At 44.2% G+C, this 16,959-nt stretch overlaps 2 protein-coding genes across 2 annotated transcripts; one reads left to right on the forward strand and one right to left on the reverse strand.

Annotated features, from left to right (window-relative positions):
* Nucleotides 1-668: 668 nt before the first annotated feature.
* On the reverse strand, nt 669-10,055 carry exoc5 (exocyst complex component 5). The gene is made up of 18 exons (XM_086182846.1): nt 9,862-10,055; nt 9,441-9,535; nt 8,000-8,147; nt 7,729-7,923; nt 6,246-6,310; nt 5,997-6,025; nt 5,775-5,884; nt 5,609-5,653; nt 5,373-5,513; nt 4,348-4,430; nt 4,049-4,258; nt 3,812-3,959; nt 3,602-3,710; nt 3,070-3,190; nt 2,868-2,954; nt 2,425-2,533; nt 2,096-2,311; nt 669-1,223 (listed from the first exon to the last, which is right to left on the reverse strand). The coding sequence occupies exons 1-18, from the start codon at nt 9,886-9,888 to the stop codon at nt 1,035-1,037; spliced, it is 2,127 nt and encodes a 708-aa protein (XP_086038972.1). The 5' UTR covers nt 9,889-10,055; the 3' UTR covers nt 669-1,034.
* Nucleotides 10,056-10,106: 51 nt separating this feature from the next.
* ap5m1 (adaptor related protein complex 5 subunit mu 1) lies at nt 10,107-15,411 on the forward strand. Its single transcript, XM_086182847.1, has 8 exons — nt 10,107-10,350; nt 10,482-11,142; nt 11,220-11,447; nt 11,525-11,664; nt 12,571-12,656; nt 13,265-13,377; nt 13,571-13,667; nt 13,750-15,411. Exons 1-8 carry the CDS (start codon nt 10,283-10,285, stop codon nt 13,830-13,832), a joined length of 1,476 nt encoding a protein of 491 aa, XP_086038973.1. The 5' UTR covers nt 10,107-10,282; the 3' UTR covers nt 13,833-15,411.
* Nucleotides 15,412-16,959: the final 1,548 nt, after the last annotated feature.

Genomic DNA, 16,959 nt, shown 5'->3' on the forward strand with positions numbered 1-16,959 from the left:
AAAGTGACATTCACAAAGAGTGCTGGCCTGACTTTTGATTCCCTCTTGAGGATATTCACGAAAGGAACAATGATAAAATGCAACATCTTTTTTTTAATGAGTCACTAATTAAGGTAAACAGCAGTCATTGGGAGCAGCTTTAGGCAGCAGGGATCATCCACCTTCTTTCTTAGTGCAGAAGACAGTGATTGTGAACCTCCAATAAGCCCTGTGTGAAGAAGTCCTTGCTAGTTTGTTTCCTTAATCAGTAGAGGTCAACACGTCAGCATCCCCTGACCCAGAAACACCACAGATCCAGCCAACAATGTCTTTGGGCTCGATGTGTGATTCGCTGGATGGCCAAGTGTTGATCTGAGCAATTACAGTGACACATACCCAGTGACCCATCATCTGAGGCCTCAAAGGACCACCCAAACCTCCAGAGAGGTTCTCAGAGCTGCTCATAGTTCAGATCACACTTTTCTGCAGTGGCCTCTTGACCTCTGCTTTGTGGTGCAGGGTTAAAGGTCAGAGAAGTGGTCATGTGTCTCTCTTATCCAGACAGAGCTCTATCTCATGCTCAATGTGATCGTCTCTGTCGGATCTTCTACACTTCATTAGGGGGTGGGTGGGGGGGGGGGGGGCTGTTTGTGCTACTGCTGGTTTACGGTGATGGTTGAGAGTCTCCCTTTACAGCAGCTTTAGAGTTTATTCCTGTGCAGCCACAGAATTCATATATTTGGCACAATCAAAAAAAAAAAAAGGATTTTTTTTTATATAATAACAGAAATCAAAGTCCATTTACTTATTGAAATCTTAGCAATGTACATTGGTGATTAGTATTAAAAACAAATTAAATCTTCAGTCAATACACATCGAAACATCTCGGAGAAATCAACATGGAAAAAGAAGGTAAATGCACATTTCCCATATTCAAGGAGCAGTAGCCTCTACATGTGAAGCAGAGGTGGCTACCTCCAAGGTGCGTCATCTCATCGAAGCATGGCAGGGCGCTGTGGTACTGGACGGAGAGCAGCCAGCAGTCGACTCAGTCATTAACTGAAGTGCCGGCCCAGTCTGGCTGAACGGTAGTCCACTCGGAGCTGGACAAAGGCGTGCAGGAGGTTTCGGTCCAGATTGGTTAAGTGCTCGCCTGAGCAAACCTGCTTCAGGTTGTCTGGAGCGACGACCAGGAGGTTACAGAGGGCATGCAGTGTGTCGAAGAGCTGGAGTACCAGAGGAACCTGGACAATAGAGACACCAGCAAGTTTACGTCAGCAGAAGGTAGAACGCTGCTCCCAATGTACGTCAACTTTACAAGACAAAGGTATGATAGAAAGGCAACATGCTACAGCTAACATCCACATCTCAGCCGAGTTGTTACTTTGATGCACCGCAGAAAGGATGCATCGACTCCTGAATGGTTTAACTCTTTCACAGTAACTTCAAACTGCTGAAAATGTAAGTGGCCCAGCTTATGATGGGAAAATTTGCAGCTTGTCATTAACATCATAAAATTAACTTCCTTTAAAAGGTTTTGATCATGTTGGACAAGAACACCTGACACTGATGACGAGATGCCACTAACAAAGGTGTCCTGACCACTTCCGCAAACAGGCTGAGTGAAATCAGAGCGGATTCTGGTTCAGTTTTAGAGCAGATCTGTACCCATTGATTTGTGAGGTCATGACATTTTGTGAACCCCAGTGCTCTTTATAAAAAGGTGAGACATCAGGAGGTTACAGATTGAATATTGACAGAGGCTGATCAGTGTTGCTGACACAAGATCAGCTGAGGAAATAATTACATTTGAAATAAGTTATGAATAAATATCCTAGACACGACTTATAAATAGAGGAAGGAGGAGCAGCACCAAATAATTTTCTCAAGCCTTCATTATGTGGTGATGTCATTAGATGTATAGCTATCTTGTTGATATCTACATAATTTTTTTTTGAGGCTGTTTGCTTGCTCTGCGAGGTTGAAATGAGCACCGACCTGAGATCACCTATATTTAATTAACAACAGCACACACACACCCAGGAGCAGAGCCTTCGTAAGGAGGGCTGTGTTTTGCCCTGTGACCAGTGCATCCTGGACCTATGCCCCCTCTCACCTTGAAGTCCTTGGCGCATCGTCGGTATTCGGCCACGTCGCAGATGGCCAGCATGCCTCCCATGGAGCTGTAGCTGTACTGCTGTAGATGCTCATGGATGAGGCGGTGGAAACGAACACCCAACTCCGTCAGCACCGTGTCCACGTTCTTCCCATCCATGGACTTTCGCACGTGCTCCACCTGCCGACTGACGTAGTCACAAACCTTGGAACAAGCCTGTTCAGTGAGGAGACACATGGACGGATGAGGAAAAACTAACAAACTAAAGGCCGATGTTTGAGGCTTTGGCTGATTTGTCTTATTTCACATGTGAAGCATTTGTCCCTTACTGTGGTGTACTGGATCAAGACGTTATTCTCATCCTCAGGCTTGAAATCAGTCTTCTTCTGTTCTGTTGCCAGGATGTGCTTCATTTGCCCCACCATGCAGTTTAGGGTTCTGGAGCAGAAAATTAGCACCAATATGGTCCAAGTGTTTGGGCGTTAAAATTGACAGAGAAATGACCTTTTAACAGGAATACAGTTGTGTGGAATAAGAAAAGTCTGCAGCATCTTTGTTGTCAGGGGAAACTAACAAAGTTCCATATTCCAAGTTTATTGAGTCACTTTGACCTTTTATTTTATATGTTGGTATGTTACTGAATCTTTAACCTCACATTGCTGCTGTGGTACCAAAACATGCATCGATCAGAGTAGATCAGTTCTCTGGTTTTAGTTGCACAATGTACACGTGATGAAACCAATGCAATGCTGGCAGTAGTCGACACACTGACCTGTCAATCCCTGTGTCCAGTTTCACCTCCATCTGTTCGATCACTTCTTTCTTCTTTTGCAAGCATTCTGCCAACTTTGGGGAGGAGCTGGAGGAACAAGCATTAACATTTGAAGTCATGAGCAGGTCTCCCTCTGAAAATGATAAGCCGATTAAAGATGGAGGTTATCTAAAAAAAACAGAAATCATGGAGTCTTACTGACCTTATTAGAGGCATGAGCTGGTCATTGAATTGCTTGTCGAACAAATGAAATATGGAGTTTGCCTGTTGGACAACATCCAGGAAGTAGAGGTTGGCGTTCTTGGCATCTGCTGAGGGAATCGCTGTTGTTCGAGAGAAAACAACTTCAGACGATGAGGCTAATAATTCAAAAATATCATGAATTGTCTGCTTTCAATGGAAGGAAAGACCAAAAAGAAGTTATTCACAATTCATCCATGCATTTGCTCTGACTGTGTCACAAGTGGCCCTAAGACCTATGCTACACTGTCTGAACAGGAGAATAACCACACTGAAAATAAAACAGACACAACTTTCTTCCATGTAAGAACACAAGTAAGAAACGTGGAACTCTCATCAAATTAACATTCCTTCAAGTTTCCATTTTAACAGTGAATGTGTTGCTTCGGAGCCGTGAGGGAGGCAGGCTGCAAGGATCCAATCTAAGACTCTGGACAAAGCTAAAATGACCAGTTCCTGTGTCATGTGATCTCCAAGGTCAATGCTTAATGTACCTGAGAGGCCGATCTCCAAAGCATAGTCGATATGGTCCACACACAGGTGCTCCACCAGCAGCAGGAAGATGGAGAAGGCATTCTTAGGCAGGTCGGAGGGATCTGAAAGCTGCGTCGCCGCAAACACCTTTAATCTCTCAAACCAAACCACGCATTTCTTTTTAAAGTAGCCATGAATACAAGCCCCTCCCACCTATAGAGAGAACTCACCCTGTTGCACCTCTCAAAGGCATGACGGGTTTCCTGCAGCAGGTTAACTACCAACTCAGGGGACAGAAAGGTCTCCCCATGGGTGTCAATACTGGGGCCCAGAGGAAGGTTGGTGCGCTGTCTGATCCGCTCCTTTAGCTCCTGGATACTGAGGACAGATGACGATAACATGATACAGTGCTACATGTAATCCCAACTGTTCTCAAATAATGACAAGGAGGAGGACACAAAACTAACCTGCCAGTTCCAATTGGACGTTTCTGGTGGTTCTTGGAGTCGTAGTAGCGCTGTAGGATCATCGCGCCTCGAGTGCGAAGGTAATCCTTCTCCATGTCAATGTAACTCTCCAGGTAGGAGGAGAAGATGCTCTTGATGAGCTTGGACAGGAAGGTGGTCTTGTCTGAACCCAAGTTAAACTCGGCCATCTTGGTGGCCAAAGCTGTGGTCCTGGAGTGTTAAGATTCAACACACAATGTAGAAGGATGAAGACGATCGAGTACTCAGGAGGAGGATCCAAAGCTGAAGGAGCTCATTACCTGCTGTAAAGGTCATAGAGGTTCTTGAGGTATTGTTCCACGTCAGAGTGTCGAGTCTCGTCCAGTTTTTCTCGTACGTGGGTCTGGAGACACAGATGGACAGAGAGAAAAATCATCAGTCAGGCAGCAGTCAATTTATAAAGGTTTGTCAGAGGCCTGATATATAATGTCACCTTCATATATATCATATTGGTTTTTCTTTTTTTGCATCTGATAAAAAAGAACGATAGAATAATAATAATAAAAACAATAATAATAACGCCCTGAAATTACTGGCAATCAACACAATTAATTGGTCAAATGATTAATCCGACTACTTTCGAGACACTTAAACCAAATACTTGTAGACTACCACAGCTTTTATCTTCACATCTGGGATGCTACACACACACACACACACACACACAGCAATCAAAAGCTCTGGCTCCATTAACATGCAGTAGTTTCACTCCCATTTTAAAGTACTGAATTAGAAAAGGTTAAGAGGGAATTAACTCTAGATTGGAACATATTCTTTACATTACCTCCTTAGTCGAGGCAACAAACAAAAAAGCCAACTTCCTCCCCCTAGAAGGGCATTCATGGTTCCATCCTGAGCTGCAGTTGATTTAAGATTATACTTGAATGTCATCTGCAGTTCCAAGAAATTACAGCTAAAAGTGTCAACTTGCATCCACTAATAAATGCTCATCCATTTACTTTCTGTGGCAGCCATATTGAACTAGTGACGTGTATGAAATATCTTTTTCCTGCCCCATGGATTCTATACCATCCGACTGCTTCACTGGCAAGTGAGGAAAGCTGGTTGAACAACGGTGCAAGGATGAGAGTTGGACACTCCTGGAAATAGCAGTCGCAAAAGAGTTTGGAAAGAAGTTTTGTTTTTTGTTTTTTTAAATCAGAATAGCTTCGTTGTACACGTGTGACTGTGAAGATGAAGCACCACATTGTATTGAAAATATATTACACTCATATTCCAGCAAATTCTTAACAGTGAAAACATGATGAGCCCACAGTAGAAATACCTGCAGTTTGTTTTCAAAGATGTTCTGGATGAGTTTGGCCATAACAGTCTCTGGGCTGCTGAAGACTTCGCCCACCTGTTTGTTGACCCTCTGGCAGAGAACTGCTGTGTCCTCAAACACATCGTTCCTCAGGTAGGCTCCCTGGGAGGAGCAACGAAGGGTTAATCCAGTAGACGACACAGTCTTATCAAGAAAGTGTGTAATATTGTGGACAAAGCAAGACGCCGTCGACTTACTTCCTGACACTGCTTGATATAGACGTCCACACAGTGTGCATAGCCCTTTCGCAAAGAGACACATCTGTTACTTTTATGACAATGTTTCTTGACTGATGCCAAACTTATATGTTGAAAACTCCTAAATAACACGTGTAAGATTTAAACTCAAATTATTTCTGGTCACCTTGAAATGTAATAGAACGGCTGCCACCTCCCGCATCCGTCCAATCTCTCCCCTGCGCTGGGCGGCAGTGAACTCCTGAATTAACTGTCGCTCCAGGTCGTGGTACTTACCTGACAACACAAACCAAATGCTTAGAATAACATTAAGAATTGGAGATATCATTTTTATTGTGTTTGCAAAGGGGACTGCTTAGAGGGAGGAAAAGTCTAGGTGGCGACTTACTTGCAATTTTTGCTTTGACGTCAGCAAATCTGTGGAAACAAGGAGCCAATTATGAATTATATCCTGCTCTGACTTCTACATGTGCTACATTTCTAGAAAGCTATTAAAACACTGAATTCAAATGCTTAAAGACTTAAAAATTATTCAATGGACTTACACCGTGAGGAATAGTCGACATCATTAATACACCACCTTCCTCTTGTTTGACAGTGCTCTTGTCTAAAGCTGCCTCTAGGATGCCTGACTCACCTGTCGAAAGGCAGCTCCTGGGCAATGAGATGCAGCTTCTGAATGATATCAGCAGCCTCCTTAATCTGGAGGAGGCAGAGAGAGAGAGAGAGAGAGAGAAAGAGAGAGAGAGAGAAAGGTGAGATGAGAGGAAGGAGAGAGAGAGAGAGAGAGAGAGAGAGAGAGAGAGAGAGCAAGACAGGACAATGAGAGGTGGACATCCTGAAAGAATGTGGGCAGGCCGCCGGCAGTGTCTACACTCAGGGATCATCATCTTAAAGTAGCCCTCCTCCACCTCCCCGTGTTGAACAGGGAGCTGATAACAGACAGGCTGCGCTCACCTGGGCATCGGCAGCAGCAACAGCGGCGGTCCTGACTTAGCAGCACATCCAGCTCTTTATTGGCATGTCTTTTCTGAATGGGCTGTAATCCTACAGGATTCGAAATCGCCTTCAATAATCTGTCCGGCCAGGGATATCTGTCTAAAAAAAAGGGGGGGCTGTCGAACCTCCCCACTCCCCCCGCCCCTCCTGACATACACGCTGACTGAAAAAGCCCAAGACCTACGAAAGGCCCGCCGTCTGCAACTCCTCTGTTCCCGCAGATGCCTGCCTCAGCTAACATCATTACTCTGCTCCCGTGAGGAGGATCCAGCCTTTCTGCTCGGCGAAGGTTTTCTAAGTATCTGTCCCCCAGCTAAGATTAGCTAAATCCCATGTAAGTAATGTAGCCGTCTCCCTGCAGTCAGGGTTTAGCAGCACTTGTCTCCACGCTGGCGGCCCAGCCCTCCCTTTCAGAAGGATTAGCAAAGCCATCCCCCTCCAGCTATTCACTTGCAACTTTCCTCTTTCCCCCTCGTCTGGAGGTATGCTCAGGAAAAGAATCTGGCCAGATATTTCTGCATGCCTTTCTGGAAAAACTAGCTCCATCTCCAGCTCCCGTCTCTGGGATTGACCTCCAGATTCACTGCTCTACATCCACTCTTGATGTTTCCTGCAAACAGGAATTAATCTAAACCATCCCAATCTCTCTACTGAATTTACAAATCTTACTTTCAAACAGCTATTTGTCTAACATCAGCTCCCTGCTAGCATGAGCTTTGCGTGTGTTTCATCTCCTCGTGTGTGTGTTATCACCTTCCACACACGTACGAACACGCCACAAGCTGAGGACTAAGCAAATTCTTGCTCCAAAACAACCTACTGTAAATGCAATTAGGGTTGACATGAGCACGTTGACATCCATGCTAGTCAATCAGCCTGCTATTGTCAAACAGCAAATGACAGTTTATTAATCCAAATTAGCCGAGGGATCCAACTAAAGGGATAAACTTGACAAATTAATATGGATGGTTTACTTCATAATCCTGTTCATTCTCACCTCCAGTAAAATCACAGCAGGGGTCCTTGTCAGTGGTCACACACACAGACACAGACACACACACACACACACACACACGCATGCGCGCTGCAGTGAAGGGAAGGAGCATGTGCAGCACATTCACCTTCTCTGGGTTGTTGAAGACGTCACTGCGTAGGTCTCCATCCAAGAACTCGTTGAAGTAGGTCATCAGACGCTGAGCTTCTACGGCCCTCTGCCGAGGTGTGTTCACGCCCTCCAGCTGGTCGCCCAGGTGACAAACTTTGGTTGCCACGTAACTTATATGCTCATCCAGCTCCTGGAAATGCTGGAAGGCCACCTGGATTGACAGAGCACGGATGTAGATAAATGACACAATGTGTTGAATGAGCGTTGGATTTGACCCATTAACACACCTGGTTGCTTCTCTGCAAGTCTTGCACTTTGTGCGCGAATTCCTTGGCCTCACGTTGACACTGATGTTCGAGCTTCTCCACCCGCCTCTGAATCTTCTCATCCAGTTGCTTCAGCTCCTCTATGTGGTTCTCAAACTCTTCCAGCAGCCTATCACGGGGAAAATTAGGAATGATCCACAATGTACGGACAGTTAAAACACACAAAAACATACAGCTGTTTTGGAAAGCTAATTGAGTAGCGCAAGGTTAAATCTGTCCCACTGACCTCACAGTTATACAGTAGTTAGTAGTTACAGAATAGCGTCAGATGCTTAATTCCTGGGTCCCCAGATTTAAGAAGCTCTGAAAACTAGCAGCTTCGTCAGCTGCATTTTTAAGTGCCATCAGGACTGCAGAGCAAATGTTCTAAGTCAGCAGCACATTTCACAGAGTAGGAAACATCCCAAAATGATGAGTGTATAATCTCTTGACTAATTCCCTCAGCAATGGCTACAGCTTAAAGACATCTCCCAGCCCTTCCCAATAGACACTCATTCCCTGGCTGGTGACTCAAAGTATGGTGGCCTCCTAAGATACGTTGTCTCTCACTCCTCTCACTAAGAGCTTCTGAGGAGGAGGAGGAGGTGGTGGCGGTGGCGGCAACAGTTTTGTGGCGGAAGTAGATAAGGCAGCATGGATCTACTGTAGAGTCAAACTGTTGCGGCATTTTTGCTTACGAGAAACAATTTGCTCGCCAAGGGTAAACAAATCAACAACACCGAAGATACCGGGAGAAGTTGTATTTTCCTTTTAACATTTATTTCTCCAAACCATCAAAGACCCCTCAGTAAAATAATAAAACTGAGGTTTACCTTTAGAGCATAAACATCTTTAGATGATGAAGGAAATCAATGTTGAGAGTTATACTTTAATAAACTCATATTTAATTAAAGTAATTCTTCAAAATGACTGTTATTTAAATTCTCAATTCAAATCAAAGGAAAGTAAGGAGAAATCTGCTTCAGTTTTTTTATTAGGAAAGAGGAAAAAAAACACCTTCATCTTCTGGAGAAATTTACAAGAAAGAATGTACAACGAAAAAAGCTTGGATTTAAATAAAAAAGGATTTGTTATACACATGAACAACATTAGTATATTAAGTCTGAATATGAGCATTAGTGCTGCAATAATAGTTAAGCTTCAAAAGAGCCTTCACAATGTTTTCTATTGAGCATGTTCTTTGTTTGCAGTCAAATACTCATGTGTCAGATGCTGTGATGAGCTGAAACCAATGGAATATTTTTGTAATATTACTCAGAAAAGCAATTTGAGAGTCGCTGTTGGTCCTTCATCTTAAACCTTGCAGAGAGTACCTCCCCTGCATCCTCCTGCCTATGTGATCTCTCATGATGCTCAAGGGAAGTTAAATGAATGTTGTGCAGTGTATCGACAGCAATGTTACCGTTTGGGGTCAAATGCTTCAGCACCTCCTTTGGAGCCTCCTCCTGGAGTCCTCCACGCCAACCTCTCGATGTATTCATCTGCATCGAAAGGCTCCTAACGTGCAAGAGATCAGGGGAGTAGGTATGACCAGCTCATACGGGACTCAACATAAGCTGAGACACCGAGATACTACAGGAGACTTGGCAGTCAATATCCTGGAGACGGTGTGCTGTACTTTGACGTTACTGCAAACCAACAATGTATCCCCGTATATCTCATGCACACAGGCTTAACTCTTTAATTCTATGGCATAGAGAAAACATATTCCAGCTGTGATGTGCAGTCCTAAAGTACAGCTAAGAGATAAGAACAGTATCGTCACTGGCAGTTAGCCTCCTAGCTAGCCTGACAGCTAACACAGCTCTGCGGTGTCATTTTACCTCGAACAGCTGAGCAGTTGTCGCCATGTTCAATCCGGCTGGCGGCGAGGAGACTTGCAGTCTATATGACGGAGCTTGACGTCGGCAACACCGCCGACTTCCACATGGATTTGCTGATTTCGTACAGTTTTACCCTTTGTTGACAGCTAGCTGGTTGGCAACCCAGCTTCCTGTATGGGAGAGAAGGGTGGAGATGGTGGTGAAGCTGCTTGCCAGTGCGCAAGCGCGTCTGTCAGCTGATTGGTGTTTTTTGTCACATGAGAGACAGAAACAGGAAGTCCAGTCGCTTCGTCTGTGGGATTCAGGCTGTCCGGTGAAACTTACTCCCAACAAATACACAGGGAAATGCTGATATCCATCTATTTGGTTGTACAATGAATCGTCTGTTACTTTAGCTTGGAACTGAAGCTCAGCTGGACCAATGAGTTTGCGGGCTTTGTGGATTATTTCCCACGACAAAGGAGAAAATGTGTCTATACGCTTTTCAAGGTTTGTACAAAATTTGTGATTGTTCTGATAAAACACACATGTTGGTTATATCCGAACAGTAGACTGAGATAGCTCTCTCTCCTGGCATATTGCGAATTGTGTTTAAAAATATCTCGCATCTCCCCCTTCAGGAGGTTTTCGACTGTGGAGCACCGAGCAAAGATCCTGGCAGGAGGCTCCTATGTAGCCGTCCCAGAAGACAGCATTATGCTGCAGCTCCTGCTTACTGAGCTGGGTCTGTCAGACCCACAGAAGTCATATGTACCACTCAGGGATGACTGCCTCTACCGTCAGCGGTCACCAGCTTTGGAGCTGCGTCTGGACGGCCCTGTAAAGAGAGTACTTTGGCCAGTGGTGGCCATTTCTCAAGGTTCCCTCATCCTAGCTTGCCTGTGTTTAGTGGATGCCCCTGCTGAGCCACGACCACCTCTTTCCAGCCTGCTGTCTGTCTCCCAGGGCCTCACTCTCCTGTCAGGTCTACAGACTTTTCTTCTTGGTTCTGGGAGCAAGCCTGATAATGAGGGACTGCCCTCTCGCCTGGCAATGCTGCCCTCGGTGCTACTGCAGGTTTGTCCGCTCGGTACACCACTTGATGTCCCACCACTGGGGGCTCCTCCTGTATCTACAGTGCCTGCGCCTGCTGGAAGCCAGAAGCAGCCAGCCTGGAAGACCGGGTTTTACCGGGGGCGGGCTGTGGTGAACATAGCACTGCTAGAAACTGTCCGCTCCATGCAGTACGGTAACCAGAGTCAGCAGGACCTGTGGGATGTGTACGGGACTGTAACATGCAAAGTAAGTACAAAATATAAAACAAGCGCTGTAATATTTTCTGCTTTATTCTCCTTCATCTGTTGTCCTTCTATCATCAGTGTGATGTGGAGGGGGTGCTCCCAAATGTGATGGTGACCCTCACTCTGCCGCCGAATGGTTCTCCGCTACAGGACATCCTGGTACATCCCTGTGTCACCTCGCTGGATTCCAGCATCTTAGTCTCAAGCAGCGTCGATAACTTCGACAGCTCAGGTTTCTCTGGGCCGTACAAGTTCCCCTTCTCTCCTCCCCTAGAGCCATTCAGACTATGCAGCTATACATCTCAGGTGAGAACATACTGACACACACATGTTGTGCCACTCCGCCATCTGTGATCCCCCTTGACGTTCTCCTCCGTCGCCAGGTACCTGTTCCCCCCATCCTTGGATTGTACCAGCTGAAGGAAGACGACAACCTGCTGCGTGTGTCGGTGACTCTCAAACTTCACGAGAGTGTTAAGAATAGTTTTGAGTACTGTGACGCACACATACCCTTCTTTAACAGGTAGTTACACAGTTTAAATCTGGATTAGACAAGACTGAGAAATCTGTTTAATTGTGACTAAACTTCATACATGCAGAACACCAATCTGAATTATTTGTCCTCGGAATGATAACTTATAGACGAGCGTGATAGAAAGACTATCAAATCACATTTTCGAGGGCTGATGCACGAGCTGTTCTTGGTCAGCCAGCTAAAGTCTGACAATAGAAATCATCTCTGCCAGCACCTGCATCTCTTCATCCATCTGTGAGCAATATTATGTAAAAATCATGGTGGGGAATATAGCATGGAGGAAGGAAGATCCTATTACCTTTCACAGCAGGGCTGTTTAATGTACCAAAACACAGCTTTGTTTTATTCTCGGCCCCGGTGGGGGTACGTGGTCTCCAGAGTGCCCCTCTTAGGTATCCTCTCTTTTGAATGTTTTATTGACCAGGCATCTGTGTTATAAAACAGCATTCCCTCCCACCTGAGTTACTTACATAAGACCTACAGTGAGCAACTCATCTGAGCTGAATAAATGAGTAATAACCCACCCTCCTTATCTCAAACAGAGCTAATTGTGTGCAGTCATGTATTAAAACACTTTTCATGCACTTTAGGGTGAAATTTCCACAGAATGCTTTTTTTTCCTCCTTTTTTTCAAGCATTTATTTGATCACTCTGCTGTCAGGCTCTAACGTGAAACAAGTACATCAACTCTGTGGATGTGTTGTAGAGCTGAGATGGTTTTAAAAAATTATAAAATGATGCAGGTGATCGATTGTTAAATTGGATTTCATTGCTTGCATTTTGTTGCTATTTGTTTTTGAATGCAGATTGAAGCTCTCTAAACAATTCAGTACAGATTCTTTCTGTGCTGTGTGTTTGCTGTTCCTGTGAACGAGCTTTTTGTGTCTTTTGCAGGGATCAGATGAGTGTTGTGGATGTGAAGGTGAGTTCTGGACAGCTGGACGTTGTCAAGGAGAAGAACCTGCTGGTCTGGATGCTCGGTAAACTGTAGTCTCTGTCTTAGTCCCTCCCTGAATCTGTCCCTCACCCTTACCGGTCAAGGAAGATGGCCACCCATTTTGATCCGCTCGAATGTTGTGATGTCGCCAAGTGCTTGCTCATGGAAGAAAATAGATAAATTCAAAGAATATGGTTCCCTGTTTTCATAAAGGCATGAAAAACCTGGAAAAGTCATGGAATGTTTAAAATCTCAATTTCAAGGCCTAGAAAAGTGTTTTGAATTCAAATTAAAGCCAAATATTTTTGGAAATTCATAGAAGTTTGTTTCACAAGTACCTGACTATTAGGATAGTTTGTTTCAGTAAAGATCTATTGATAAAATTATCTATCGTTAATATTATTGAGATATGTAATATTATTCATGAGTAGGCTTACTTTATAGAATATGCGGTCGTGAAAATTATCCTCACAGGCATGGAAAAGACACTGAAAAATATTGGTATAATGTGTACAAACCCTGTAGACCTGCTCCATTTGTTAAGTATCATCATTATTTCTTGTGATTTGATGCTATATAAATAAATTTGACTTGAATTTTTTCTTCGACTTCAATTAAACGCAGAGTACTTCTCCTTTTGTTAATACTCAGGACAGAAATTCCCGAAATCTCGTGAGGTCACAATGGAAGGCAGGATCAGCTTCTCTGGACCGGCACCAGGACCTACTGACCCCCTCTGTACAGAACTCACAGCCTACATCAGAGTAAGTGGTGATCATTGGTTGTTTGCTAACCACAGTTTTCAAAATAACAGAAAATGGTCCCATAGATGTATTAGTATCTAATCTATAAATAATATATATATATATATATATATATATATATATATATATATATATATATATATATATATATATATATATATATATATATATATATCCATGATAATCTTCACAGTTGTACTTCAAAGTGCCTGATACGACCCTGTCTGGATGTAGTGTGGATCAGCACTCGGTGCAGGTTTATTCATCTGCCAAACCACGAATCATCACATGTATGTTTACTATATCCTGTCAAAATGAAAGCCACATGCAGATTTCTTCAAACTAAACACGATCTCTTTGTCTCATCTGCAGCTCGAGAGCTTCAAGCCAAAGAGTATTACATATGGAACTCAACCGGCACTGCTCCAGTGTCCTCTGGGCAGGTGATGCTGTAGCGTGGACCAAGTAGCAGTGTGCTCGGCGAAATAGATGCAGCTGAAGAGGACCTGTATTGTATAGGATACTAATCCAGATCTGATGTTTGACCCCATAACAACTTTTTGTTAGTGTTTATTGAGAAGTGAATAATCCTTCCAATGTGTTTGTGAATTGTCTGTGCTGAGTGAAGGCGGATTATACAATTTAAGTTCTAATAAGAACAAATGAATTGCTTTTACTCTACCTGCCCCTGGAGTTCTTACTTTCCAACTTCCTCCCCCGCTGAAATTCCACCCTCCCTCAGATTTATCCCATTGCAGACACAAGGGCCACCCCTCGCTCCGACAGTCCCACTTCAGTGACTCTCCATCAGCCGGATAATTAGCAGCTGGGGCCTTGTCATCAGCTGTTGTGGACCTGCAGGAGAGGGGCGGCTGGGCTGTGAAAGGCCCGGCTGCTCCGGCCAGTGTCCTGGCTACAAAAAGCTACTCTTTAGAGCTGGCAGGAGTTCTTGCCCCCGCCCCCACCCTTTTGACCTCGTCCCCGCCCTGTCAACTAGCAACTACTTCAAACACACAACCTCTCCAAGCGGGCTGTGATTGAGCGCTGACCCTGTGGCCCTCAGAGACATTAAAGTGGCCAGTTCTATTCAGCTGGCAGGACCTGGCTAATTGGTGAAAGAGTCATAAGGATGGTCGAGGTTGGGCTGCCTCTTGAGCTCACAGACGAGCGTTAACTCAATCAATCTACAACTTTTAAGTTTATGATTAGAACCTTTATTGTTACAACACTCCCGTGTAATATATACACAAGTAGTTTGAAAAAGGGGTTTTGGTTTTCTAGACGTGTTTCTAAACTGAATCATTACGTACCTGTTGTGTTACATGTCTTCTATGGAAGCCCGCCCAAGTGCTTTAAATCGACGGAATAACTAGCCGATGAAGGGTTAAATCAGAGGAGATGGAGCCCCTCGATTCCACAGCAGCCAGACTCCTCTGAGTGCCCTCATTGTCTGCTGTTGGCCTCTTGTGCCCCTTGCTGGTCCAAATGCTACATTCTCACGTGGATTTCCACTCACAAGGCTGACCATGACCAATCCTCTGTCAATTGGAACCAATTGCTCACACGGCATCCTTCACCTTCTTTTTATGTAGCTGCGCGGAGTGGCAGACACCGAGACCTCTCGGCCCCCCCACCCTCCATGATGATTTGGCTTTAAGGCCTAGTGTGTATGGCTAGCGAACTGGAAAAGGAGAAGTTTTTTTTTGTTTTTTTTGTTTTTTTCAGAGAGTTGGGCCACTAAATCTCTTCAGTATCCCAATATGTGGTCAGTCTGGCTCCTGGAGTCTGCAGCCACCGGCCTCTCGCTGGCAGACTTTGCTTTGTTGACTGAATGGCTCGCTAAGTGGATGAACTTAGTTTAATGTGTTTCCCTGTTCCAGTGCCTTCAGCCCCAACTCAGTTCTGTGTATTTTTTTTTGAAACATTCATTTATGTCACCATTGTTTACTCTTGTACACAGGAAATGGATAAGCACATTCTTTTACACTTTATCAAATTAAAAATCACGTGGTAGAAAATAAAAATGTGAAGGCATTGTTGTTTACCACTCAGATCTATCAGTCATATCAAGAGTTCTGCCGTGTCTAAACTGCTACAATAAATATTGCAGCTCCCACTGAAACTGTGGGAGTGCAGTTTCCTGCGTCCCTTTACCCAATAATGACACCCAGTGGTAGGTAAAGTCAAATGCTTAAATGTGCTGTTTCTTTAATGCAGTTCAATGCCTCATCTTCTGTCAGACTTAATTCGCGAGCTCATCTTTGCTGATTAACTCCTCTAAAGCCACTTCAACAGTGTGATGCGATTGCAGCAATATTCACCTGGACCATTAAGTGCCAGCTGTGGTCACAGGTGTTTGGTAGAAGTCCAGTTCCTCCCAGCCACTTCAAATGCTGCCTTCAAGAGTGATAAACATTTCTTGTTTGTAGACTAATTATCATTCAAGAGCTAAAGATTTTTGTAGACAGCTATCGCTACTGAAGGTTCCCAGTTTTGATACACTACAGTTTTAAAGGCTGGCTCTTTCGTATCTCAGTTTTTTTAGGGGAATTAAATATAAGGGCTTTTGTGTGTGTGTGTGTGTGTGTGTGTGTGTGTGTGTGTGTGTGTGTGTGTGTGTGTGTGTGTGTGTGTGTGTGTGTGTGTGTTGCTATCAGTATCAAAAGGCTGAATTCAATCTCTTCCCCGCAGAGATTCTGAGTCTGTACAGCACTTTCACCAACAGGGGGCATCATAAACTCAGCCATGCAGTGAACATCTGCTGAGCTGAGAGTAATTTTTTCCACTCGTTAGTAAATTCACATGAATATTTGTGGCAATGTTGCGATAGATAAGAAGATAATAATAATGCTTCATTTTTTGCATATCCTATTAAAAGTGCACTTTTAGCGCGTTTGCATCCACCTTTACACCCTCAACTTCTGACCACGTCCATCTAATGTTCTATTCAGTGTTCTGTTTTATTGCTATTGTCTAGAAGTGCTTCCATCTGCATTTTTTTCAGTATGGAAAACTGATTCCTTAGCTTTGGTGTTTGAGCTGGTCTCGCTGAGTCTTTGGTTCCAGGAGCCCTCTGAGGTCCAGGTTTTCTCCCGTGATCTCATCCCAGAAGGTGACCCTGTCTACGGGCCATCTCACAAATTCCATCTGGTTCTTATTTGGTTCTCCAGGTGAAGGAACTGTTGTGATGATGGAATTAATTAACTAACAAAATTTAGTTCAACTTTATGCTATGTTTATGCATTAAATTAATTCCAGTACTGTGAAGCTTATGTGTCGTCTGCTCTCTGGATTTCTCAAGGTGAGCTCTCAATGTCGGTTTGTGAGCTGAACAAGAGCTGTCTCGGCCTCCAGAGACCCTCCCTATAAACCCACAAGAAGATACAGTCAGGCATGAATTACAACGCATGTGATTTGTATGTGAGTGTTTTGTGACAACCAAGACTACGCTTTTCTTTGTGTCTATGAATGTGTGCCCATCGTGGGGGCTTCTCTGCACCCTGTACCCTGAAAATTGATCCCATTGAGGGCCAGTCATGGCTGTAGACCACCCCACTTTCCACTCCACCGGCACTTTAATCA

Source organism: Aulostomus chinensis, chromosome 17, assembly GCF_037954235.1.
Source record: "Aulostomus chinensis isolate RoL2024-O1b breed Wild chromosome 17, RoL_Achi_v1.0, whole genome shotgun sequence".
NCBI lineage: Eukaryota > Metazoa > Chordata > Actinopteri > Syngnathiformes > Aulostomidae > Aulostomus > Aulostomus chinensis.